General features: G+C 40.6%; 1 protein-coding gene and 1 long non-coding RNA gene across 5 annotated transcripts in view; one reads left to right on the top strand and one right to left on the bottom strand.

The window, feature by feature from the left end:
* Positions 1-5,099: 5,099 nt before the first annotated feature.
* LOC139032474 (uncharacterized) lies at positions 5,100-8,067 on the bottom strand. Its single transcript, XR_011485029.1, has 2 exons — positions 7,635-8,067; positions 5,100-6,958 (listed from the first exon to the last, which is right to left on the bottom strand). It is a non-coding gene; the product is annotated as an uncharacterized lncRNA (long non-coding RNA).
* Positions 8,068-8,504: 437 nt separating this feature from the next.
* Positions 8,505-26,950, top strand: part of PPP3CC (protein phosphatase 3 catalytic subunit gamma) — an 83,022-nt gene continuing 64,576 nt past the window's right edge. For 2 of the 4 annotated variants that reach the window (XM_070459686.1, XM_070459684.1), the window contains exon 1: positions 8,505-8,837. In XM_070459686.1, the coding sequence (XP_070315787.1) occupies positions 8,789-8,837 (49 nt within the window). In that variant the 5' untranslated portion in view covers positions 8,505-8,788. The remainder of the gene's footprint in view (positions 8,838-26,950) is intronic. The other 2 variants (XM_070459687.1, XM_070459685.1) reach the window with 1 other exon arrangement.

The raw sequence follows: 26,950 nt of genomic DNA, 5'->3' as shown, positions 1-26,950 counted from the left end.
GTTCAGTTGCTAAGTCATGTCTGACTCTTTGCAACCCTACAGATTGCAGCACACCAGCCTCTTCTGTTCTTCACTGTCTCCTGGAGTTTGCTCAAATTCATGTCCATTGGGTCGGTAATGCTGTCTAACATTCTCTGACGCCCCCTTCTCCTTTTGCCCTCAATCTTTCCCAGCATCAGGGTCTTTTCCAATGAGTCAGCTCTTCACATCAGGTGTCCAAAGTATTGGAGCTTCAGCTTCAGCATCAGTCCTTTCAATGAATATTCAGGAAATGCAAGAGCTCTGGGACAGAAATGAACTTGGTCTGTTTGAGGCTACTTGTATAAATTGCAGTATATCCTGTATAAGGCCACTAGGTCTGAAATGTAGTGGATGGAGGGGAAGAGGTTTGAGCTGAGATCAACAAATTAGACAGAAGTCTACTAAGAAGTAGACCACTTTTAGAAAAAGAGACACTTGAGGGTTTTAAGCAGAGAAATGATAAAAATCAGATTTGTTTTTAGTTGAGAAGGATCTGTTGAATGGGAAATGGACTGTAGGGGGTGTAAGTTTATAGGACATGATGTGAAGACTGGCCTCCCCCTCTGCCTGCCTCCCACTGTAAATTTTTGGCCCAAGCAACTTGATGAATGCCCCTGACGTTTACCTGTGGCATCTCTCACCTGTGGAATGCTAGAGCCCAGCGATGAGAGAGGTATTAAATTCTATTCTCCTAGACTGTACTGTATTATGTAGCCAGTAATGACTGTTACCGTCTTTTCCTATTTTGTCATGATTTAAACAAAAGTAATCATAGTAATGGCAACTTCGGGGGCGTCCCTAATTCTGTTACAGTTATAGTAGTGGGTTCTCCCAGGAAGACCAAGGGGTAACACACTTCAGAGGCTTGCACATTACCCCCAAAATGACCTGAATATTAACCTGTAAATATATATTTGTTGTTGTTCAGTCACTAAGTTGTGTCTGACTTTTTGCAACCCCATGAACTGCAGCACACCAGACAAGCAAAACTTTCCTTAGCGCCTTCTACTTTTCACGTGTCTACAGAGGTTACTGCTTTCATATCAGGCTATGATAGGTAGAATGTTCCTTTGGGTCATGTTTTTCCAATTGCAAAAAAAAAAAAAATTTTTTTTAAATATAAATTTGCTAATTTTGTTTAGACCTCTACTGTTGGTGTGGGGGGTATTCATGCCAAGGTGATGTAATCAAAGTTAAATGCACTCATGCATGTGTGTTCAGTGTCTGACTCTTTGTGACCCCATGGACTAGAGCCCGCTAGCCTCCTCTTCAAGGAGATTTCCCAGGCAAGAATACTGGAGGGGGTTGCCATTTTCTCTCCAGGGGATCTTCCCGACCCAGGGATTGAATCCACATCTCCTGCCTGGGAAGCCCAAATGCACTCATATAGAAAGAGATAAATGAAATATTAGTATGTGATGTCCATATCATATGTATTACTAATAAAAACATTTAAGAAGTGCTTTCACATAAAATTAAAAATTATACACTATAAAATACCTTTTACTCTGTGTTGCTATTTTAGAAATGCTCATTTTATTCATTTAAAAAATATTCTGCAGCTCTCTTGCCTGCATTTAACACAGAAGTTTAATATTTAATGGCTTCATACAGAAACTAAAGCCAGGTTACTTTTATACAGCAGTGGAAACTAGGTTTCCTTGTGCTTTTGTTAAACTAAAAGCATTCATAATTATTTCTCAGAAGAGTTAGTCATTAATTAAGGTTTATGAAGTCCTTAGGGAGTTTCATAAGGAAATAAAACAAGTCTCATAGGCCCTGTAACATGGAAACCTAGATTTGAAGAAATTAGTAGGATTGCCAATTAAGCATGAATCTTGGTAGTTTTAAATATTTAGTCAATTCTGACCAATGCAGAAAGTAAAAGGAAAGAGAATCAAATTCATCAATGAAATGGAGATGCACGTGACCATAGCCAGGTGGACAGATGTACAGGTGAATGAAATAGAACTCTCCAGTTGTTGCCAGGAGCTATTAATATGATGACTAAAAACATTACCACCACCACCAGTACATTAAAGCCTTATTTATTTAAAAAAATTGTTTTCGAAGGGAACTTTACTTAGAGTTTTCTTTTCTCACTGAATGGTACTAGATGTTTTGTTTGTTTTGATCAGAGAAATCTCTCAGAAAGTTCTCCAAATAAACACTTAATGCTACTGGAAATAGGGACAGACAATAGGCCTTTGAAAGAAAAGAGCACTTAAAATTTGTTTTCTCCTAGTTATAAAGTAATACTTTCTTACCATAGAAAATCTGGAAAACACGGAAAATTATGGTTCGTTTTTGTGACTCTTTTCTCTCTTTTTTTCCTCTTATTTTTATATAAGTGACTCTTAATCATGCCACCAAGAGATGGCTACTGTTAACATCTTTTCATCATCAGCTAATGATTCATGGTGGTATGAACTGTGTTGATTTCAGTTCATCACTGTATCCCTACTGCCCAGCACAGTACCTGGCTGGCATAGATGACATTTAATTACTATTTATTGAATGAATGACTCTATTAACATTTCTTTCTAGCCGTTTTATGCAGACATTAGCTTGTTTGTTAATAACATGGAGTCATATTGTACTTATTATCTCCTGAGATTTTTCTCATGATGTCAAATCTCTTTCCACATAAAGTATGATTTTTCATAAAGTATAATGTTCCATCCAGTGTCATACTTCATTTAACCATTTTCCTATGCAAATGAAATCATACAGTGTCTATTTCATGTCTCGCTTCTTCGTTAAAAATTTGTTTGGCTGCATTGGGTCTTAGCTACAGGCATGTAGAATCTTCTCAGTTGCAGGCATGCAAACTCTTAGTTGCAGCATGTGGTATCTAGTTCCCTGACCAGGAACTGAACCTGAAGCCCCTGCATTGGGAGCGTAGAGTCTTAGTTAGCCATTGGACCACCAGGGAGGTCCTAGTATCTTGCCTCTCTTGTTCACCATAATGTTTTTAAGATTCATCCATACTTGATTAATTCATCCATTAATTATTTTCTTTTATTATCTCAGTAGTATTGGGTATTTTTGCTGGGTTATTATGGCTGTTGGGTAAAATACCCAAGAGTAGAATTACTGAGTAATACCGTAGGTGTATATTTAACTTTTATAACAAACTTCCTAAGTAGTTGCAGCATTTTACTCTCCCACCAGCAATGCAGCAGAGTTCCAGTTGCTCCCATCCTTGCCAACACTTACATGTTGGGAGTTTTTAATTTCAGCCTTTTCTTTTTTAATTTTTGATTTTTGGTTGCACTGGACCTTCACTGCTGCGTGCAGGCTTTCTCTAGTCGTGGTGAGCAGGAGCTACTCTTTGCTGTGGTGCATGGAATTCTGGTTGTGGTAGCTTCTATGGTTGCAGAGCACAGGCTTAAGGGTGCGTGGGCTTCAGCAGTGCTTAAGGGTACTGGGCTTCAGCAGTGCTTAAGGGTACTGGGCTTCAGCAGTGCTTAAGGGTACTGGGCTTCAGCAGTGCTTAAGGGTACTGGGCTTCAGCTCCAGTAGCGCATGGGGCTAGTTGCCCCTAAGCCTGTGGGATCTTCCTGGGTCCAGGGGTTGAACCTGTGTTCCCTGCATTAGCAGGTGGATTCTTACCTACTGTACCACCAGGGAAGTTCTCATTTCAGCTCTTCTAGGTTAGTAAAATGCTATCTCAGTATTGCCCTCATGACAAATAATATTGAGTCTTCTCACTGGCCATACATATATCTTCTTTGATTGATACTGCCAAATTCCTTTCCAGAGAAATTGTGCTCATTTATAATTCTACCAACAGTTCAGTTCAGTTCAGTCGCTCAGTCGTGTCGGACTCTTTGCCACCCCATGAACCGTAGCACGCCAGGCCTCCCTGTCCATCACCAACTCTCGGAGTCCACCCAAACCCATGTCCATTGAGTTGGTGATGCCATCCAACCATCTCATCCTCTGTCATCCCCTTCTCCTCCTGCCCTCAATCTTTCCCAGCATCAGGGTCTTTTCAAATGAATCAGCTCTCCTCATCAGGTGGCCAAAGTATTGGAGTTTCAGCTTCAGCATCACTCCTTCCAATGAATATTCAGGACTAATCTCCTTTAGGATGGACTGGTTGGATCTCCTTGCAGTCCAAGGGACTCTCAAGAGTCTTCTCCAACACTACAGTTCAAAAGCATCAATTCTTCAGCGTTCAGCTTTCTTTATAGTCCAACTTTCACATCCATACATGGCCACTGCAAAAACCGTAGCCTTGACTAGACAGACCTTTGTTGACAAAGTAATGTCTCTTCCTTTCAATATGCTGTCTAGTTTGGTCATAACTTTCCTTCCAAGGAGTAAGCGTCTTTTGATTTCATGGCTGCAGTCACCATCTGCAGTGATTTTGGAGCCCAGAAAAATAAAGTCAGCCACTCTTTCCACTGTTTCCCCATCTGTTTGCCATGAAGTGATGCCATGATCTTTGTTTCCTGAATGTTGAGCTTTAAGCCAACTTTTTCACTCTCCTCTTTCACTTTCATGAAGAGGCTGTTTAGTTCTTCTTCACTTTTTGCCATAAGGGTGGTGTCATCTGTGTATCTGAGGTTATTGATATTTCTCCCAGCAAGCTTGATTCCAGCTTGTGCTTCCTCCAGCCCAGCGTTTCTCATGATGTACTACCAACAGTATCACCTTTTAAAAATATTTTCCAATTTTCTGACGGGTGGTGCGCTACTGTTGGGCAGCTCGGCTGGTGGGTAATGCTGGGAGGTCCTGGCCAGTTGGAGACATAATTGCAATGCGGGCCTTAGGATTTGAGCCAAAGAAAGAAGAAATTAAAAAGATGATAGCTGAAACTGACAAAGAAGGAATTGGCACCATTAGTTTTGAAGAATTTTTTGCCATGATGAGTGTAAAAATGAGTGAAAAGGATGAAAAAGAATACTGAAGGCTTTCAAATTATTTGATGATGATGATACAGGAAGTGTATCACTGAACAATATCGAGAGGGTTGCTGAGGAACTAGGGGAAGATTTAACAGATGATGAGCTTCAGGAAATGCTGATGAGGCTGATCATGATGGGGATGGAGAAATAAACAAGGGAGAATTTTTGAAAATGATGCAAAAGACCACTCTTTATTAATACTGTCTTTTGTGCTTTCTGGAAAGTTGTTAACAAGTTTGTATTTTTTTTAAGTTCCTTAATAGCTGAATGTATTCGTTTTCAGTGTTTATATACATAAACTGGTCTCTTGATGTCTAATCCAAGTGAGAAGTTACATGTTGCTACCGATATGTTGTTAAATCTATAACATCAAGAAATAAAATGTAGTGACTTCCTTAAACTATGAAAATAAAAATATTTTCCAATTTTCTATGTAAAAAAATAACACCTTGATTTAATTCTCATATTTATTACTTATGAAGTTTGGTGTTAAAATGTGGCTCCACTTTGAGATCCAAGGACTTCCGTAGCTCAGTCCAGTGGTAAGACTCTGCACCTGCACTGCAGGAGGCATGTGTTTGATCCCTGGTCAGGGAACTAAGATCCTGCATGCCTCCCAGTGTGACCAAAAACCAAGGAAAACAAATCAACCAAACAAACAAAAATGAGCAAAGATATATCTGAGACCCAGATAGCTGGTTACTTTCCCACTACTATTATTGAATAACCCATCTCTTCACATTGGTTTCTAGTGTTTTCTTAAATTTTTTTAGTCATCTTGTGTACATTCTTCTAGATGAATTTTAGCCTCTACTATGCTGCAGGAACCAATTTATTTTTGACCACTAGAAAGTTGCTCTGTTTGATAGAGGCGTGGAGCTCTGGTTACTTCATAGTTGAAGAACTTCCTCAGAATCTCTGAACAATTCTCTCTGGTGAAAGCCTGAAATCAAGACCCAAGAACACAGAACCGAAATCCGTCTGCTTCCTGAAGTGCTCCTGCCTTGCTAGAATTGCCGTGAGTTGCCTTCAGGTCAAAACTGCAAGGCACAGGCAGGAATTGAGACAGCTGCGCAGAAGGGACATGTGGACGCAGGTGGGACGAGGAGGGTGGCTGAACTGAGAGATCACGACTGCCGTGTGTGAGGCAGACGGCTAGTGGGGGGAGCAGGGAGCTCCGCTTGCGCTCACACACCATGGCCTGGGGGGTGGGACAGGGGAGCAGGATGGGAGGGAGGCGCCAGCGGGAAGGGACGCCTGTATGCACACCGCCGGCTCACTCCCTTGTACCGCAGAAACTAGCACCACAGTGTAAAGCGATTCACCTCCAATTAAAACACCTGCAAAGCGTAACTCACTCTGACTCTAGGGCATATGCCCAGACCACCTCCCATTACATCCGTCAGTTCAGTTCAGCTGCTCACTCATGACCCACTCTTTGCCACCCCGTAGGCCAGGCTTCCCCATCCATCACCAACTTCCAGGGTTTACTGAAGCTCACGTCCACTGAGTCGGTGATGCCATCGAGGCACCTCATCCTCTGTCGTCCCCTTCTCCCTTTGACCAGATGGACCTTTGTTGGCAAAGTAATGTCTCTGCTTTTTAATACGCTGTCTAGGTTGGTCCCATTACATAAATCTATGTTAAAGGAGATTTGGGTTAACCTCTATAATCTTTTAGCTGGGAGCTGTCCAAAAGAACTTTCTGCGATGATGGAAGTGTCCTAGTCCGTTGTTCTTGTTCAGTTGCTCAGTCGTGTCTGACTCTGAGACCCCAAGTACTACAGCACGCCAGGTCTCCCTGTCCTTCACTATCTTCCAGAGTTTGCTCAGATTCATGTCCATTGAGTCAGCGATGCCAAGGAACCATCTGTCTCATCGTCTGTGCCCTCCTCTCATCTTGCCTTCAATCTTTTCCAGCATCAGGGTCTTTTCCAGCGGGACGGTCTTATCCGACCACATCCAATTAGATAGTCACTAGCCACATGTAGTTACTGAATGCTCCAAATGTGGCTAGTACACCTGAGGAAATAAATATTTGTTTTATTTAAATGTACCGAGCCACTTAAGACTACTCACTGGCCACCACAGTGATTGTTAAGATCGGTTTCCCTGTAATTTGCATATACCTCCTCGGATCCCAGTTTTAACATTCCACTGCTGCTGCTAAGTCACTTCAGTCGTGCATTTAAGTCACTTCGACTCTGTGCAACCCCCATAGACGGCAGCCCAACAGGCTCCCCCATCCCTGGGAATCTCCAGGCAAGAACACTGGAGTGGGTTGCCATTTCCTTCTCCAATGCATGAAAGTGAAAAGTGAAAGTGAAGATGCCCAGTCATGTCCAACTCTTAGTGACCCCATGGACTGCAGCCCACCAGGCTCCTCTGTCCATGGGATTTTCCAGGCAAGAGTACTGGAGTGGGGTGCCATTGCTTTCTCCATTAACATTCCACCATCAGGACTAAAAGACTTTTGTCTTTGCCAGGCACTATACTAGAAAACACTTTCTATACTAGGCTTGCAATTCAAGGAGAGAAAAGGTCAGTTTTTAACCTAGAGATGAGCCAGATTATTAAGACTCTACGGAGACTTGCCCATCGTTTTCCACGGTAAGAAGGAGCGGGGAGGCAGGTACTGTGTCACTGTGTCAAAGGGGAAGGGTTGCTTCTAGCTGTGTAGGTGGCGCGCAGAACTTACAGGTCAGTTCCCTGCACAGAAGAGGTCTGGCCCATGGACTCGCTGAGGGGGCTGCGGTCCCCTTTCTGACAAGTGGAAAGGAAGCCAGGAGGCTGTGGGACGTGGCGGGGTGTGTGTGTGGGGGGCTCATATCCACCCACTCGGAAACCACCCCCTCCACCTCCCACTACGAGATTAGAACTAGGATGCACGCGATCGTTCTCACTATACTAAGTGCTCTCGACAAATGTGACAACTTAAAAAACCAGGAGTTTAAATGGGTGTGGTGACTGGGGGGAGGGTAAGCTGTGGGAAGGAGCTGGATCAAACTGATAGAAAAGACTCCTAGAGACAGAGTTGGAGGGGAGACCCCGAGGAAAGGGAGGGAGGCCCCGCCGCGGGGAAGGTCGGGGAGGCCGAGGGCGCCCTGCAAGGTGATCCCAGGCGGACAGGATGCGCGCGGCTCCGCCAGACAGCCGCCGGGTCGCTCGGGCCGGGTCACAAGATGGCCGCGGTCCCGCTGGGCCTTTGGGTGCGGGGCCCAGGGCCCGGTGTTAGGTGCTCCAGGCCCGGAGGCGCAGGCAGCCGAGAAGCAGTCAGAGCTGCAGGGGAGGGCAGGCAGAGGAGACCGGGAAGACAGACTTTCGGAAGCTGGAGGAGAGGAAGGAAGCGCGCGTGTACCGAGGGAGGCCGCGCGGGCCCGGGGCCTCCGCGCGAAGGGTAAAGGCGGGGTTGTCTACTGCCCGGGGGCTGGGGGTCAGGCGGCCGAGCGGCCGGGGCCACTTGCGGAGCTCAAGGCCTCGGCTCGGTAACCGCGGCGGCGCCGCGCGCGCCGCAGGGAAGTTGGGGAGGCGCCGAGTCGGCGGAGAGCGCGCGCGCGCGCGCACGAGCCCGGCCGCGCGCAGCCGCGGCTGCCCGCGTAGCCTCCCTGATCTGCTGTCGCCTGCGCTCCCGACTCGGCGCCTCGGGAGGGAGCGGTCAGTGGGCCCGCACAGTGTCCGTGGGATTTGAGGCCGGGCTGCTGCGGCCGCCTCCTTCTGGTGCCTGGGCCGCCCTGATTAAGTGGGGCCGGGGCACGGCCGGTTGACCGGCCCCGGGGAGTCGAGATCACTGGAGGCGAAGGCGGAGGCGCACGTCTGGAGATCTCCCCGGACCGGGAGGAGGCCGAGGGGATCATGTCCGGGAGGAACCTCCACCTCTCCACCACCGAACGCGTCATCAAAGGTGCCAAGCGGGCCAGGCCTTCCAGTCGATCGGCGGGAAACGGCCCTTGGCCGGGCGAAGGCTCGGGGCCGGAGGGAGGGAAGGAGCCGAGGACGGGAGTCGGGAGGGCGGCGGGGTCCCGGGCGGCGCCCATCCAGGAGGAGGATCTGGAGAGGGTGTGGGAGACGGGAGGCGGGGATCCCCACCGGGGCTGCCCGGCGGGGGCGCCGGGCGTTTTCTGTAGCACCTGGACCAGTAGCTAGCTGGGGATTGCTCATTTATCTCCAGCAGTGTCGGATTTCCAGGCATGATGGGTGTTTCTAATCCTATCAACCCATGAAGAGCCTGGATCTCCATCTTTTTAGTCTCTTACCTGGGGGAAGCCATCTAGGGTGATGCGGGCAGGGTGTTAAGTAAGCTCTTCCAAGTCAGATCTTTCTACCGCTCCTCTTCTCAAAGGTCAGATCTTTCTTGCCCCTTTCCCAACCTTTTTAAAGTATGAATACCACTTTCTCCAGATCATCACGTCACTGTCATTACTAAAAGAAACAATATAGTGAAATGAATACAAATAAATTAATTTTATGATATTTGAAAAGGATCTACAGATCTTTTGACATGGTTGTTGGTGTTTTATTTTCCTTTTGGCCACAGAGACGTGGAGAATGATATTCTCTGATTCAGGTGTCCAACATCGACTAAAGTGTTTCTTATGTTGTAGTTGTTTCTGCCCTTAAAATAAAATTAGTGGTTTAAGCGTAACCACTAATTTATGTGCTTCTTTTGTTCAGACATAAGACTTAAGTACAACTCTGCTCTCTGAGTTTTAATACTGGGTTTGAAAGCACTATTTTGTAAGAAGGGAATATAGCAAGATCCAGGTGTGTAAGTGACCTCTAGATAAAGGGGTTAGTTGTAAGTGGGGAGAACTTAAAATACTTTAATTTTTTAATTTTGGTAATTATATGGAGAAAAGAAACCAAGATTGGGGATGAGAAAACATTTTTCTCTTAGTGAAGAAAAATGATTGAATGGTCAATGAAGGGGAAGAGTTTTAGTTATAACTTAGCCACCCCCCCAGAAACATTAAGCATCATAAATGTTGATTGTCTGCAGTATATAATGTTAATGTATCATGTAGTTTCCACCCAGAAAGTCATCATCATAAGTGTTGATCATAAATGTTAATTATCTACACTATATGATATTTATTAAATATAATGGGAATTTTGAGATTTACCTCCTCAGCATTTGTCTAGTATCATTAGGAATTTAAGAGAATTGGTCATATAACTGATAGCCCTTTAACTGCTAAATTATTTTGACCATCTTAATGTCAGTTTTCATAGTATATAACTCATCAAGGGTATATAACCATCTCTTAAGATTTAGAATCTATTAAACAATCTTTGATAAATCAAGGTCATCATAATGTACATTAATTTCTGTCCTATGCAGTTAATATGGCCGGTGCATTCTGCTATATAAGGGTGTTGGCAGTTTCTTCCTGTGCTAAAATGACTCCTCACTGCTATACCAGTTTAGTGCTTTTGTCTGTTTTTAGTTTATCTCCTTCAGTACTGTTCTTTATCTGTCAAAATATGCCCTTCTAATCTGCCACTTATAAGCTGAAGTAGGCAGGGAAACCAGATAAACCAGAATAGTGTGTCAAGTCAGAATAAATAGGATCTGAGTAAAGCTTAGTGGTAGTCCTCAGACCTTTACAAATCTCAAATTCTGATCGCCATTGTAGCGTGTAATTTCTACCATAACGTGCAATAAGCTATAAAGGAAATGATATAAAAGAGATAAAGGTCATTTTAAAATGACTTTTTCAAATCGTTAAATACAGAAGTAAAGTAAAATAAAATGCAGCTAACATGCAGGTGCTGACTTATTGCTAGGCATGCTCATAGTTAAGTGAACACCCTCATAGTCTGTATGATTCAAATCTGTTTTTTGGTAAAATTATAAATGACTGTGTTATCAGATTACTCTTAAAGAAATGAAACATGAATGATTTCAAGCTCTTAGATTGTATGGATTTGTCTAGTATGTAAAAACTTGAGCATGAGAACTTGAGCACAGCAGCTGTGGCTTCTTGGTGACTTACCTTGCTTTTTATCTACATTTTCCTGAGTTTGAAATATTGAGGTTTATTCTAAGAAAGTAAGGTGTCACTGTATTTATAGCTAAGGTCCCCTGGTTGTATTGGGTTCTAAATCCTGATCTAATGTTATCTTGTCTGGCCAGAATTGTTTGCATTTATTCACAGCTGGAAATCTTTTTCAGAGGTGAGACCACACCCCAGTTATTTTTGGTTCTGTCATTTCCTGTTCACTTTAAAGTCTACTTAATTGTTTTGCTTGAGCAAATCGTGGAAAAGAGTGGGTGGGTGGGAGTGATTTGTATTTTAAGTGTCTTTTAAACAGCAACTTGCCTAAAATGAGGGACTAGAGGGTGGTTTTACTTCTGTTTCTCAAGCTTACTTGTGACCTTGCCTGTTTTTTTTCTAACCTTGCCTTTTTAGTTAACCCCCCCCCCTTTTTTTTTGCTTCAATAATCTCATCTGCAAAATAGAGTTAATAATACTTTCTTCCTCAAGCATCTCAGCCATGCAAATGACATAATGGATGTGAAAAGCTTAAGACCATGTAGTATTATGAACCATTTGAAAAATATCAGCATCAGAAAGCATATGAAATTACAAGTTAAGAGCTGTTCTGAGGAAAATACCTCTTCTATAGTATAATGGACATCTGGGTGGAATCCCATGGATAACAGCATAGAAACCTGTCTTGTATTCCCTGGCAGCTGGTTTCTTCTCTCCCAGTTGAAGGTGTTCCTTTTGTGTTTAAAAAATATAAAAATTCTTTTTTTTTTTCATTTATTTTTATTAGTTGGAGGCTAATTACTTTACAATATTGTAGTGGTTTTTGTCATACATTGACATGAATCAGCCATGGATTTACATGTATTCCCCATCCCGATCCCCCCTCCCACCTCCCTCTCCACCTGATCCCTCTGGGTCTTCCCATTGCACCAGGCCCGAGCACTTGTCTCATGCATCCAACCTGGGCTGGTGATCTGTTTCACAATAGATAATGTACATGTTTCGATGCTGCTCTCTTGAAACATCCCACCCTTGCCTTCTCCCACAGAGTCCAAAAGTCTGTTCTGTACATCTGTGTCTCTTTTTCTGTTTTGCATATAGGGTTATCGTTACCATCTTTCTAAATTCCCTATATATGTGTTAGTATACTGTAATGGTCTTTATCTTTCTGACTTACTTCACTCTGTATAATGGGCTCCAGTTTCATCCATCTCATTAGAACTGATTCATAAAAAATATAAAAATTCTTATGATTTCACTCACTCATTAAATGTTTATGGAGAGCCATCTGCAGTGTATTCCCAATAGGTGCTCATTTGTTTCCTCTTTGTTTTAAAAATTAATATATGTGTGAGCTTCTAGAACAGCCCATATGCACTAGCATCACTACTTGTGTCTGGAACAGAAACTCAAATAATTGAATTGTGAAAATCTTTCAGCTTGATTTTTTTTCTTTTTCTGGTTTCCAAGTTTCTTTTCCTGTTGGAGGGATTTTTTTTCCTTTGACATTGATTTTTATAAAAAGTTTCTATTCCTCTGGACTGAATCTTTTCAGCAACAACAAGGGAATTTCACTGGGCATTATGTGACAGATAGGGAGAATGCATTGTTTTAGTCTGTTACTTGGTAGCCGAATGGATTTTAACAGAAGTCTGGTTTCTTTTTTCGTACAATTCTCCCATTCTTTTGAAATTCAAGTATATTGTGTAGTCAGAGAATGTACTGTCATTTGTAGCATGCATTGAAGACTACTGTTTTTTAATATTCTGGCACTGGGACTAGATGTGGCTATGGCTTTCTTGGACTTCCCAGGTAACTCTAGTGGTAAAGAGCCTGCCTGCCAATGCGGGAGATATATGAGACACAGGTTCGATCCTTGGGTTGGAAAGATCCCCTAGAGAAGGGAATGACAACCCACTCCATTATTCTTGCCTGGAGATTCCCATGAAGAGAGGATGGGGTCTATAGTCCAAAGGGTCGCAGAGAGTTGTACACAACTGAAGCGACTTGGCACGCACGCACGGCTTTCTTAAAATTTTTTAAGAAGAGTAGTGTGACCAGAAATGGCTGTTTCCACAAGTATACCCTGAACCCCATTTCTGTCTCTGGTACTTATACCTCTTTTATTTTCTGTTCGTTCCCTCTCCCATTTTCATATCATGAGAATGAATTTACGAAGGGTTAAAATTATTTTTTCTTATAAATGTACGCTTAACCCTGTAATTTTGAAAGGCAAAAGGGAAGAAAACAAAGGCTTCATATTAGTTCCTTACAGAAGCAACTGCTGTTAATACTTTTCATTACTCTTCTTTCATTAATACTTTTCATACAGTTGAGCCTTGAGCAGCACAGGTTTGAATGGTAGGCCCTGTTACACGTGGATCTTCTCAATAGTAAATACTGTGGTGCTACATGAGCTGGAGATGGTTGAATCCGAGGATGCAGAGCTGTGGATAGGGAGGAACTTGGGTATGGAGAACCCCCTGTGTGTATACAGAGGGCCAGCTGTAAGATGTAGTGGACTTTCTAGTGTCTGCAGTCTTGGCACCCTTCACTTCAGTTCAGTTGCTCAGTCGTGTCCGACTCTTTGCGACCCCATGAATTGCAGCACGCCAGGCCTCCCTGTCCATCACCAACTCCCGGAGTTTACCCAAACTCATGCCCATTGAGTCGGTGATGCCATCCAGCCATCTCGTCCTCTGTCGTCCCCTTCTCCTGCCCCCAATCCCTCCCAGCATCAGGGTCTTTCCAATGAGTCAACTCTTCGCATGAGGCGGCCAAAGTATTGGCACCCTTCAGCCCCTCCTTATTCAAGGATCAGCTGTATTTCCATCTACTGGTATGCTTTGAATTTAATATATGTCATGTTAAACCTTTGATTGTGCAAATAATTCATATTCTTTTAATGTAAATATGGTAATTTTACCTAAGTCCTTTCATAATGGTTTCAGTCAGCATGAAAATGATTTGAAAGTGCTCACATTCGTATTTTGATCCTTTATATTTTCAGTCATTTGATACAGTGCCAACCTAGAAGAAATGTCTTCAAGGATGAATATTCATTACGCGCAAGTCTTACAGCACACATCTGTTGAATTTGTCAAAAGCATTTCAGTTATGCTTAGTTTACCATTGTAATTATCAAGCTGCCAAACTATCTGAACACTTGGACATCCAAGATTGTTTGGAATTCACACCTCTAGGCGAAAGTCCCAAAATTCAGAAAGGATCTCTTAATTTAAACACTTAATTTCTTTTCTTTTCTTTTTTTTTTTGAGCAGGAATAAGGTGTTCTTTTTACCTGTATGATAATGGTTGTGATGAAAGCCTTATTTATATCAGACATTTGATAATTTTTTCTTCTATAAAGTAACATCACATTTTACTGTAAAGTAAAAAAAAGCTATTGGATCATTGGAGAGACAAATGCTAAGGACTTGTGTGCATGTTAAGCCGCTTCAGTCATGTCTGACTCTTTGCGATCCTGTGGAACGTAGTCCGCAAGGCTCTCCTGCCGGTGGGATTCTCTAGGCGATGAGTGATACTGGGGTGGGTTACCAGGCGCTCCTCCAGAGGGTCTCTCTAACTCAGGGGTCTCTTAAATCTCTTGCACTGGCAAGCGGGTTCTTTGCCATTAGTGCCAGAAGGACTCATTACTTAAAGTGAATTAGAGAGTTGATTAAAAACTTTTTCCTAAGCAGTATTTGATAGCAGAGTATCTTTCCATTAAAGTAACATTTTGGGGAAAAGCTAGTTTTTAGACATATCTATGAGAGACAGAATTATTCAACTAATTCTGTTACATTTGTAGTCATTTTGGGGCTTTGCTGCTATTTAATTGTTAAAGGACTAATGGAAATAAAGAGGTGTTTTTTCATCATCATCCTTTGGTGCAGTCATTAATAGAATATAGCGTTCTATTTTAACATTTTTATGTTAAATTTTAGCTTCATTCAAAGATACAAAGCTGAGGTCTAAAAATTTCATCCTAACCTAAGTCATATCTGATTTCATTATCTTTATAATCTACCTAATTATTCAGATGTATGCAGAGAGAACTTTGGTTCCTTATATTCAGTTTTATTTTGTTGGCAAACTAGATTTTTATCATGAAATCTTTTAGTTTCTTGAGTCTTTGTTATTAGAAGAGGGTATAACTTGGTAACTAGGCTCTCTAGCTTGGTTGATAGAAAAATATGCTGTACTGTTTGGCCAAGGAAATGTGTATCTTTGATGATTGTTGCTAGATTTATTGAATGCTAACAAATCATGATGTTTTGGTGCAATGTCCAGACAGTGTCAGCCAAGTGAAATTCTGGATGAAATAAGCAGTAGGAGATAATTGTTATTTAATCACTAGGTCGAGTCTGATTCTTTGTGTCCCCTGGCCTGTAGCCCACCAAGCTCCTCTATCCCTGGGATTTCCCAGGCAGGAATACGGGAGTGGGTTGCCATTTCCTTCTCCAGGAATCTACCTGACCCAGGGATTGAACCCACATCTCTTGCATTGGAGGTGGATTCTTTACCACTGAGCCACCTGTAATCCTTGTTGAAAATATTTAACCTGTATCTAGTTATAGTAAATAATCAGATAAATCCAACTTATGGGACTTTCTGTAAGACAAATGGTCTGAACTTTTCAAAAATGTCACAGTGATGAAAAATTAAAAAGGCAAGAGGAGTATTCTAGATGAGAGCAGATGAAAGAGAAATGGCAGCCAAGCACAGTGCCAAGCTTGGACGGGGAAGATGGATAAGCCATAGAGGACATTTTTAGGACACCTGGCAAATTTGAATATGGAGTATATGTTAGATATAGTAATTCAATATTAAATGTCTTGGGTATGTGATAGGCTATTGTGGTTATAAAGGATAATGTTCCTATTCTGAGGTGATGCCTGATGAAGCATTTAGGTTGAATTGTCATGATGTCTGCAATTTGTTTTCAAATGGTTTAGGAAAAAGAAATATGTTTGTTAAAGGAGAAAGCAAAAGTGGCAAAATGTTTACCGTGGTAAGTGCTAGGTCACTTCAGTTGTGTTGGATTCTTTGTGACCCAATGGCTGTAGCCGGCCAGGCTCCTCTGTCCATGGAATTCTCTAGGCAAGAATACTGGAGTAGGTTGCCATTCCCTTTTCCAGTGATCTTCCTGACCCAGGGATCAAACCCATGTCTCTTGTGTCTCTTGCATTGGCGGGCAGGTTCTTTACCACTAGCACCTCTGGGAAGTCCAGTGGTGAATATGGGTGAAGAGCAAATGGATATTCATCTTAGTATTCTTTCACTTTTTGATAGAATTTCAATGTTTCAAAATATAAAGTTGGAGAGAGAAAAAAGTACAATTAAGAGATGCCTCCAATAACCAGACTCTGGAAAGGCACTGTCAATTTGAGGATGCAGTGGTGGCCCAGTGAAGGCGTGCTGAAGAGAAGAACACGAGTTTTGTTATGTTTAGAACATGAGTTTTGTTTTTTTTTTTTTCCATTTATTTTTATTAGTTGGAGGCTAATTACTTTACAACATTGCAGTGGTTTTTGTCATACATTGAAATGAATTAGCCATGGATTTACATGTATTCCCCATCCCGATCCCCCCTCCCACCTCCCTCTCCACCCGATCCCTCTGGGTCTCCCAGTGCACCAGGCCCGAGCACTTGTCTCATGCACCCAACCTGGGCTGGTGATCTGTTTCACCCTAGATAATATACATGTTTCGATGCTGTTGTCTTGAAACATCCCACCCTCGGCTTCTCCCAGGGTCCACAAGTCTGTTCTATACAGAACATGAGTTTTAAAGTACATACAGCTGATGTGGGGTGATGGCTACTTGTTTAGTAGGAAAAGAGGTTGTTGCAGCTACATAGTCGGGCATGAAAGAACATGCAGAAGCAAAGATGGAGAAATAAAGGGTGCTTGACTAAGGAATTGAGAGGAGGGCGCAAATAAGTTCAGAGAAGGGAAGCAGCCTAATGAAGAAGAGAAGGATGAGGGGCAACTGAAAACTGTCAGTGATCAGTTGGCAGTGATTCCATTAAGGAGAGAGCAAGACTATTTTGATGGCTATGTGTTAAACAAACTGAGGCTTAATTGACTTATAAATGTAATTCAGAATTATGGAACATTCAAACATTACCTAAACAGATACTGTGACAGGCTTGTTTTTATTTTTGGGGGGAGACTGAAGTGAGAAAAGTGGTGGAGGGATAAAATAAATTTAAAAAGGACTAAGAAGGAGAGAAGATGGAAAGGATTTCCTGAGTATATTTCCCATCCCTGTTAATCACACCACTTACCCATTTTGTCACTGGCTCAGATGACAAGCCTGGGAATCAGGCCAGACTCTTTCCTGTCCCTTGCATGTCATACCCCATCCTATCAGACTCGGTTCTGTGGACTTCCGGTTTCTACATAAGCTACTGCTTCATCTTTCTGTCTCACTTCTTGCTTATATTAATACTATTGCAGTAGCCTCTTGCTAGGGCGGTTTAATCTAATCTCATGCTGCCATCATGATCCTTGGATAATATAAAGCATCTTTTTTTGTGCTGGAAATCCTTCATGAACACTCGCAGCCCATAGGGTAAACTCCAGCTTTGCTGATGTGGAAGTTCCCCTCGTGGTTCCCCTCTAACCTTGTGTTCCTTCCTCCTTATTTCACACCCCCATTCCCAAACCTACGTTCCCACTCCTTGTCATCCCCTGGAATCCCATGCCGTGCTGTATCTGTGAAAGGATTCTTTGCGCTACTTCTATATAAAATCTTGTCCCCTAACATGACTAGTTCCTAATTTATCTTTCAGGATTTAGTCAAGAGAACAGCTGAGAAACTTTTTCTCCTTTACTAGGAGGCTGTATGAGTAATTGTTTTAGAACTTGAGCTTTGAAGTCAGATGAATGATTCAAATTCTGCTTCTTTTAGTATCTGCATGACCTTGGACAAATCACTTACCTTTGTTTTCCCTGAGTTTCCGTATTTGAGGAAGAGGGAGCTAAAACTTAGCTTGTAGGGTGGTGGTGGTGGTTTACTTGCTGAGTCGTGTCCTACTCTTGCAATCCCGTGGACTGTAGCCCGCCAGGCTCCTCTATCCATGGGATTTCCCAGGCGAGAATGTTGGAGTGGGAAGCCATTTCCTTTTCCAGGGGATCTTCCTGACCCAGGGATCGAACCTGGATCAGATTTGTTACCGCTGAGCCACCAGGAAGCCAGATAGTTGTAAGGACTAAGTAAACTCCGTAGAGTGCAGTGATGGGCGCTTGGTGAATGGTCAGTACCTAGCTGCTCTTGTCCTCGTCAGAAGAATGAGGTGTTTGCCTCCTACGTGCTCCCACGAGCTCTCTCACTTGCTTTACAAATTTCTGAAAATATTTTAATGTTCTTTATTCATTCTAATTTCTGATTAGAAACTCTAATTTATTCTTTGTTCTAAACTGTTTTCTCTTCAAGTGCAAGAACTGTAGCTTGTTTTTAAAATTTTTTGATGTGGGCCAGTTTTTAAAGTCTTTGTTGAATTTGTTGCAGTATTGCTTCTGTTTTATGTTCTGGTTTTTTGGCCCCAAGTCATGTGGGTCTTAGCTCCCTGACAAGGGATCGAACCTGCACCCCCTGCATTGGAAGGCAGAGTCTTAATCACTGGGCTGCCAGGGAAGTCTCCAAGAACTGTGTATTCTTAATGCTGAATACAGTGCCTAGACCATAGGTGCTTAGTAAATGTCTAAGTGAAAGCCTAAGAAACTTAACTTGATTGAAGACAGTGTAGGAAAGAGCATGGGAACTGCTAATTACTAGTTGTGTGACTTCTTTTCCTTGTTTTAATTTTAAAATGGGAGATAACAGTACCTACCTCAGAATCTAAAGATTATATTTCATATTATATAAAGTGCTCAGCATATTGTCCATAGTGGGTGCTTAATAAATGTTAGCTATTCTTTATTAAACTAATTCTTGAATCTTGGTGAGATTTGACCCCAGATCTGTTTCATTTTAAGTGGTATATGTGCAAAGATAGCTTAACAGTGTTATATTTTATGTTTTCCAACTTTAGTTTCCTTAGCTTTTGAAAGAACTTAAGTGCTTAGTCAAAATAATGAAAATGTCCTTTTCTATAGTATAGATAGAATTTTGAAAATTGTGTGTTCAGAAACAGATATTTGGTGAGTTCTTACTATAAGCAACATATTTTTGGTTATACTCAGAAGCTTAATTACTGTCTTGAAAAGTACTCAGTATAGCCTGTGATAATTTCCCAAAAATGTAACAGAAAATTAGAACTGTGGAGCTTCCTATGACTAATACCACCGGGAAGAGTGGATGACTAAACCTTAGATTATATCTGGTGAGAAATGTTTGCCCCTTCACTCTATAAATTGATAATCCTTTCAAGTTTAAACTTTAACGGTTGATTGGTGGCCTAACTAGGTAAGACTTAATTTGTGGGAGGTTTTTTTTTTTGTATGTATGCCTTGGTACCTTTTTTTTTTTTAAATTAATTAATTTTTTTTTTTCCATTTATTTTTATTAGTTGGAGGCTAATTACTTTACATCATTACAGTAGTTTTTGTCATACATTGAAATGAATTAGCCATGGATTTACATGTATTCCCCATGCCCTGGTACCTTTTATTCTTGTGACTTAGGGCTTTGTGGAAGTTTAAAAATAAAATAGATAGTTTTAACGAAGGGCCAGAGTAATAAATGTAATTGGTGGACTTATTCATGAAAGTAAGTTAGTTTTGTTTTTTTTTTTTTTTAACTATTGTGCAAGTTTTATTGAACACGTATGATCACTGTAAAGTTATGGTTTCTTTAAGACTGGTGAGTTCAGTGACCTTCAAAGAACAGAGAGAATAATCTGAAAGAGCGATTTCAGATTATTGAAATAAAATGATTTGTTCTGATCAGTTATAAAAGGACCTGAAATGTACATACCACTTTCACTAATAATAGTTAATATAACTTCTTAAGCGGTGTTTAACTGGTTCATGATTGGAAAGGCAGGTGAGGAGATTAGGAAATAAGCTACAAAAGTAGGGCAGGCTTGTTGGCTTAAAATAGGAATGAAAGCAGGGTTATTTGCAGTGAACAGAGACAGCTATTTAGGTAAATCCTAGTGTCCCATGAGGATAAGACCACACAATAATCTAAAAATAATAGCTTAAAGGCGAATCACTTTTAAGGTTTATCTCCTATACTTCCTACAGGATTAACATGGTCTTTCTCTTTAATGCAGTTCTGCATCAGATGTTAGGCATATGAGAATATGTATCATTTATTCAGTGGATGTATATTAAAGCAGTGTATTGAATTGAATTTGACCATGGAAAGGCTGCAGAATTTTTTCAGTGTACTATAGGAACTTAGTTTTTAAAATTTATTAAATTTTTATTTTGATAATTTTAGATTAACAGGATGTTGCAAAGAAATGTACAGAAAAGTCCTATACACCCTCCCTAGGTCTCTTCCACAGTGTCAGTATCCCACATCGCCAAAGTACTATGCCAAAATTAAGATATCGACATTGGCACAATCCAGAGAGCTTATTCAAGTTTCACCAGTTATACGTGGACTTGTGTGTGTGTGTGTAGCTATATGCAGTTTCACATGTTTATAGCTACAACCACAATCAAGATGCTCAGCTGAATCACCACCACAAGACTCGTGTTAACTACCCCTTTGTGGCCACACCCGTCCCCTTCAGAAACTCATTTTTATAGTTTGGTTATTGTCTTGAATCGTATATGAACTTGATTTGATTAGGGTTTTTGCTTCTGAGTTGAAAGCATTGTACAATAGATTTTTTTTTGCAATCCAGGTAATCTAACAGCAACTGTCTTAGGGCAAAAACTAGGTTAAAATGTGTTGGCAATTTGGGAGCACGGAAAACTTTCTTGGATAAATGTTTAAAGGCTTAGAATCATTCTGAACTCTGGGTACCAAACAGAATCACCTGTGGAGCTTAAAAAAAAAATGAAGGAAATATGGGTACCTTGGCCTCATTCCAGATAAATCTGGCAAGCAGCATTGAATATAAAATCCAAGTTACAAAAGGATACACAGTATGATACATACATAAAAATTTTAAATATATTGTGTATAAATATATTTAAGCAAAATTATATATATAAAGAAATTGACATTAGGAAGGATACACGAATACTTAATGGTACTAATTACCCCTGGGATGAAGGAAAAGGATGGAGGCTGTCTTCCATTATAATTGTAACATTCTAGTTCTTTAAAAATATTTGAAACAGATATGGCAGACTTAATATTTTAAATCTATGTGGTAGGTACATGGGTGTTCATAGTATTTGTATTACTTCCTATACCATTTCATGTAAAATTTTTTAAAAACTTTTTCATTAAAAATATGTATAAAGTGTTAGTCGTTCAGTCATGTCTGACTCTTTGTGACCCCATGGACTTATTAGCCCACCAGACTTCTCTGTCCATGCGCTTCTGCAGGCAAGAGTACTGGAGTGGGTAGCAATTCCCTTCTCCAGGGGAGCTTTCCAACCCAGAGATGAAATCTGGGTCTACATGCAGTATATTACATCTGTGTTTCGAATTTCCTCTTTTTGCCCTTTTAGTACACCTTCTGTTTCTTTTATTTTGGTGCCAAGAGTGGAAATAAACACCTAAAAGTGAGGAGTGAGAAAGTAGCTTTGGAACGTCCAGAAGACCCAGACTTCCAGCTGCGGTCTCCACTCTGATGCCGTCCCCTGATTTCTGTAGCGTCAGCTGATAGTCCTCTCTCTGGTCTTCCACACAGCCAGTGCTTCCAATACAGTGTATTGCTTAACTCTTCTGTGTTGACATCACATCTTATTTTTTGATGTAATGTTGACATTACATTAATTATTTTGTCTACTTAAGTAGAATATACATTTATTTAAGGTAGACTCGTGTTAAATCTATATAATCTATACCTTACCTTCTAGACAGTATGAGTATATAGTAGGTGCTTGATAAATACGGAATTATTTAACTTAGAATATAATTACCTCCCTAGTATTTTCTACTTTTACTCAAAGAACCTTTGCAGTTTTTTGTCTCCTATAGATTTCAGAACTTCAGGTTTTAACAAATAATCACTATTAAATAGGATTTTAGGAAGGCCAGCTATAGGAACTTAGATCTCTTCAGATACTGAGTGTTTTATTTTTAAGTTGATAACATTGTATAGCCATGAATTCTGTAAAATCTCAAATTGTGTAAAATCCTGGATTGTATAAAATTCTTTTGCTTTCTTGAGTGTATCTTGCTTATGAATTTATTTATTGTGTGGTATGTCTACATAGTACTCATTTAAACTTAAATTTTAGTGGCTTCTCAGAGAGATTATTTGTATTCTAACCTTTTTTTTTTTTTACTTTGACTTATGTATGAAGAAAAACTACTAGAGATTATTTGATGAAGCACTATAGCAAAGGACTTCCCTGATAGCTCAGTTGGTAAAGAATCCTCCTGCAATGCAGGAGACCCGGTTCAATTCCTGGCTTGGGAAGATGCGCTGCAGAAGGGATAGTTAGGCTACCCACTTCAGTTGTTGGGCTTCACTTGTGGCTCAGCTGGTAAAGAATCCGCCTGCAATGTGGGAGACCTGGATTTCGTTCCCTGGGTTGGGAAGATCCCCTGGAGAGAAGGGAAGGGCTACCCACTCCAGTATCCTGGCCTGGAGAACTCTATGGACTGTATAGTCCATGGGATCGCAGAGAGTCAGACACGACTGAGTGACTTTCAGTATAACAAAGGAACTTAGTCTCTGGAATCGACCTGAGATCAAATTCCAGCTCCTTCAGTTCCTAGTTGTGAGATTTTGGACAAAGTTTCTAACTTCCCTGAACCTTGGTTTTCACATTTGTCAAGTGGGGATAATAATACTTCGTAGAGTGTTATTAGGTTAGATGAGACTATGTATGTAAAGCCCTCAGCATAATGGCTGTTTTGCAGTTAGCAGACAACAATAAACATTATGATCACTATTATTTTTGTGACTCTATAGTTAAAAGTTGAAATCTGAAACCTATACTGAAAAGCGTTTTTTGGATACTTTTGACAACCTAGCACAACATAAATAATTTAGCGTCAGAGATTATAGCTAACTTATATTAGCAAATTTAATGCACTAACAAAAAGAATAACGCATTAATATCAAGTAGGATTTATCTCAGTAATGCAAAGTTGTGTTAATATTTGAAAATCAATGAATATAAATCTGCATATTAACAGAGTAAAGGAGAAAACACATAGCATTACTTCAGTAAATTCAGAAAAACTATTTGACAAAAACTCAACACCCCATTCATGATTTAAACAAACACACTTCTAGAAATACTAAAGGAAATCAACCCTGATTGTTCACTGGAAGGACTGATGTTGAAGCTGAAGCTCCAGTACTTTGGCCACCTAAGGCGAAGAACTGACTCATTGGAAAAGACCCTGAAGCTGGGAAAGATTGAGGGCAGGGGAAGAGGTGCAGAGGATGAGATGGTGAGATATCATCACTGACTCGATGGACATGAACTTGAGCACACTCTGGGAGACAGTGGAGGACAGGGAAGCCTGGCATGCTGTATGTATATATATAATATATATATATTCTTTTCTATTATGGTTTATTACAAGATTTTGAGTATAGTTCCCTGTGCTCTACAATGGGTCTGTCCTTATCTATTTTATGCATAATAGTTTGTATCTACTAATCCCAGACTCCTAATTTACCCCTTCTTTCCCCGTTTTGTAACCCTAGGTTTATTTTGTATGCTTGTGAGTCTGTTTCTGTTTTGTAAATCAGTTCATTTGTATCATATTTTAGCTTATACATGTCAGTGATACCATATGATATTTGTCTTTTTCTTTCAGACTTCACTTATTATGATTATCTCTAGGCCCATGCATGTTTGCTGCAAATGGCATTATTTTATTCTTTTTTTGTGACTGAATAGTATTCCTCTGTGTATGTGTGTGTGTACGCCATATCTTTATCCATTCATCTGTTGATGGACATTTAGGTTGCTTCCATGACTTGGCTATTGTAAATAGTAAGCAAACTGATTTTAAAAAGGAAGAACAAGCTTGAAGGACTCACACTACTGATTTCAAGACTCACTATAAAGCTACAGGAATCAAGACAGTGTGGTAAAGGTGAAAAGGACAGACGGACAGATGGACAGAAAGGAGCAGAGTCCAGAAATAGACCTACACATAAATGGTCACTTCATTTTTTGATAAAGCAATTCAGCAGTGAAAAAAAGTTTACAACAAATGGTGTTGGGACAACTGGATATCTGTATGCAGAAAAGTAAAATCTGACTTGTAGTCTACACAAAGCTTATTTAATAGTGGATCACAGACCTAAATGTAAAAGTGAAACGTTACCATTTTTGCAAACTTGGGAGAAATATCAATAACCTCAGATACGGAGATGACACCAACCTTATGGCAGAAGTGAGGAAGAACTAAATAGCCTCTTAATGAAAGTGAAAGAGGAGAGTGAAAAAGTTGGCTTAAAATTCAACATTCAGAAAACTAAGGTCATGGCACCCAGTCCCATCGCTTCATGGCAAATAGATGGGGAAACAATGGAAACAGTAACAGACTTTATTTTTTGGGCTCCAAAATCACTGCAGATGGCAACTGCAGTCATGAAATTAAAAGGCACTTACTCCTTGGAAGAAAAGCTATGACCAACCAGGACAGCATATTAAAAGCAGAGACATTACTTTGCCAACAAAGGTCTGTCTAATCAAAGCTATGGTTTTTCTAGTAGTCATGTATGGATGTGAGAGTTGGATCACAAAGAAAGCTGACCTCCAAAGAACTGATGCTTTTGAACTGTGGTGGTGGAGAAGACTCTTGAGAGTCCCTTGGACTGCAAGGAAATCCAACCAGTTCATCCTAAAGGAAATCAGTCCTGAATATTCATTGGAAGGACTGATACTGAAGCTGAAACTCCAATACTTTGGCCACCTGATGCAAAGAACTGATTCACTGGAAAAGACCCTGGTGCTAGGAAAGTTTGAAGGTGGGAGGAGAAGGGGACAACAGAGGATGAGATGGTTAGATGGCATCACCGACTTGATGGACATGAGTTTGAGTAAGCTCCAGGAAGTTGGTGGTGGACAGGGAAGCCTGGTGTGCTGCAGTCCATGGGGTCACAAAGAGTCAGATGCGACTGAACTGAACTGAAAAGAAAACCTAGAAGAAATCTTTGTTACCTTGGGGTAGACAAAGTTTTCTTCAGTGACAAAAAGCAAGAACTATAAAAACTGATAATTGGACTTCATCAAAATTAAAATCTTTTGTTCTTCTAAGTATGTTTTGTTAAGAGAATGAAAGACAAACCTTGGACTGGGAGAAAATACGCTAGGTGTGTCTTACAAAGGACTTTTATTAAGAATATATAAAGAACTTAACAACTCACTGATAAGCCAACCAGCAAAATTTAAAAATGGGCACAATTTGAACAGACAAGTCACAAACGAAGATATATAAATAGCCAGTAGTAGACAAGATATTTGATATCATTAGCTATTAAAGAAGTACAAATTAAAACCACAATGAACTACCACTACACACCCATTAGAATGGCTGAAATTGAAGGGACAACTATCAAGTTTTAACAAGGATGTGGAGTGACAAATTCTTAGGCACTGTTGGTGGGAATGTGAAGTTGTAAAAGTCCTTGGGGAAAATTGCTCAACAGTCTCTTCATGTGTTAATTACATACCTGCCTTCCCTCTCTGGCACTCCACCCCTAGGTATTTACCCAAGAGTAATGAAAATAAGATTTGTACACAAATGTTTATAGCAGGGTCATAATAGCCCAAACCAGGAAATATTCAATGGGTAAATGAATGACCTCATGGTAAATCATCACAGTGGAGTACTAGTCAGCAATAAAAAGATACAGGCTACTGATATATGCAACAGCACAGGTGAATCACAAAACCACTATGTTTATGAAAAATACCAGACACACAAAAACTATACGCTGGACTGTTCCATTCATGTGAAACTTAAAAAGTGCAAAATTCACGTGTAGTGACAGAAAGTAGATCAGTTGTTTGGTGCTGAGAGGCAGAGGAGAGGGTCTTTCAAGTGTAATGGAAATGTTTCGTATTTTGATTGTGGTTGTGGTTTGACAAAGACGTGTCATATTTTATCGAATTGTGCACATTAGTGGATACAGTTTACTGTTCCTAAATACACCTCAATAAAACATTTTTAAAAAAGAAGTTAAGGGAGCTGTCAGTTCAATTCAATCACTCAATTGTGTCCGACTCTTTGTGATCCCATGAACCGCAGCATGCCAGACCTCCCTGTCCATCACCAACTCCTGGAGTCCACCCAAACCCATGTCCATTGAGTTGGTGATACCATCCAACCATCTCATCCTCTGTCGTCCCCTTCTCCTCCTGCCCTCAATCTTTCCCAGCATCAGGGTCTTTTTCAGTGAGTCAGTTCTTCGTTTCAGGTGGCCAAAGTATTGGAGTTTCACCTTCAACATCAGTCCTTCCAAAGAACACCCAGGACTGATCTCCTTTAGGATAGACTGGGGGGTGGGGGGGAGCTATACCCTAAAATTAATCTAGGATTTAGTGCAGATGACTTACTTTGGCTAAAATGAGTTTGCAGGTTGATAGGCTACTGCAAAATTGAATTGAAAACCTGAAAGAAGGAAATAAATAGAGACCCCCTGTGAACTAAGGAGATTAGTAGTTTCCTTCAGAAGCATACAATTTACCTTTGAAATACTGCCTGGGGTTGAAATGCCTCCTTTTCAAAGTATGCTTCAGAGAGAAAATATTTGCACTATATGACTAGCTTTATTCCATGGATGTATTCTTAGTTATTTTTTATACTTATTAAAGAACAGCAAATCATTCAGAAGGACAATAAAAATGAGCAAAGAAGATGATGTTTATAGATAATTTATGAATGAATAAATTCGAATGACCAGTGAGCATATGAGATGATAGATGTATGAACAAAGATAGTTGTTGCCACATTACTCATGATA

This window comes from Odocoileus virginianus, chromosome 31 (assembly GCF_023699985.2).
Source record: "Odocoileus virginianus isolate 20LAN1187 ecotype Illinois chromosome 31, Ovbor_1.2, whole genome shotgun sequence".
NCBI classification, from domain to species: domain Eukaryota; kingdom Metazoa; phylum Chordata; class Mammalia; order Artiodactyla; family Cervidae; genus Odocoileus; species Odocoileus virginianus.
This window is presented reverse-complemented; position numbering and strand designations above follow the sequence as displayed.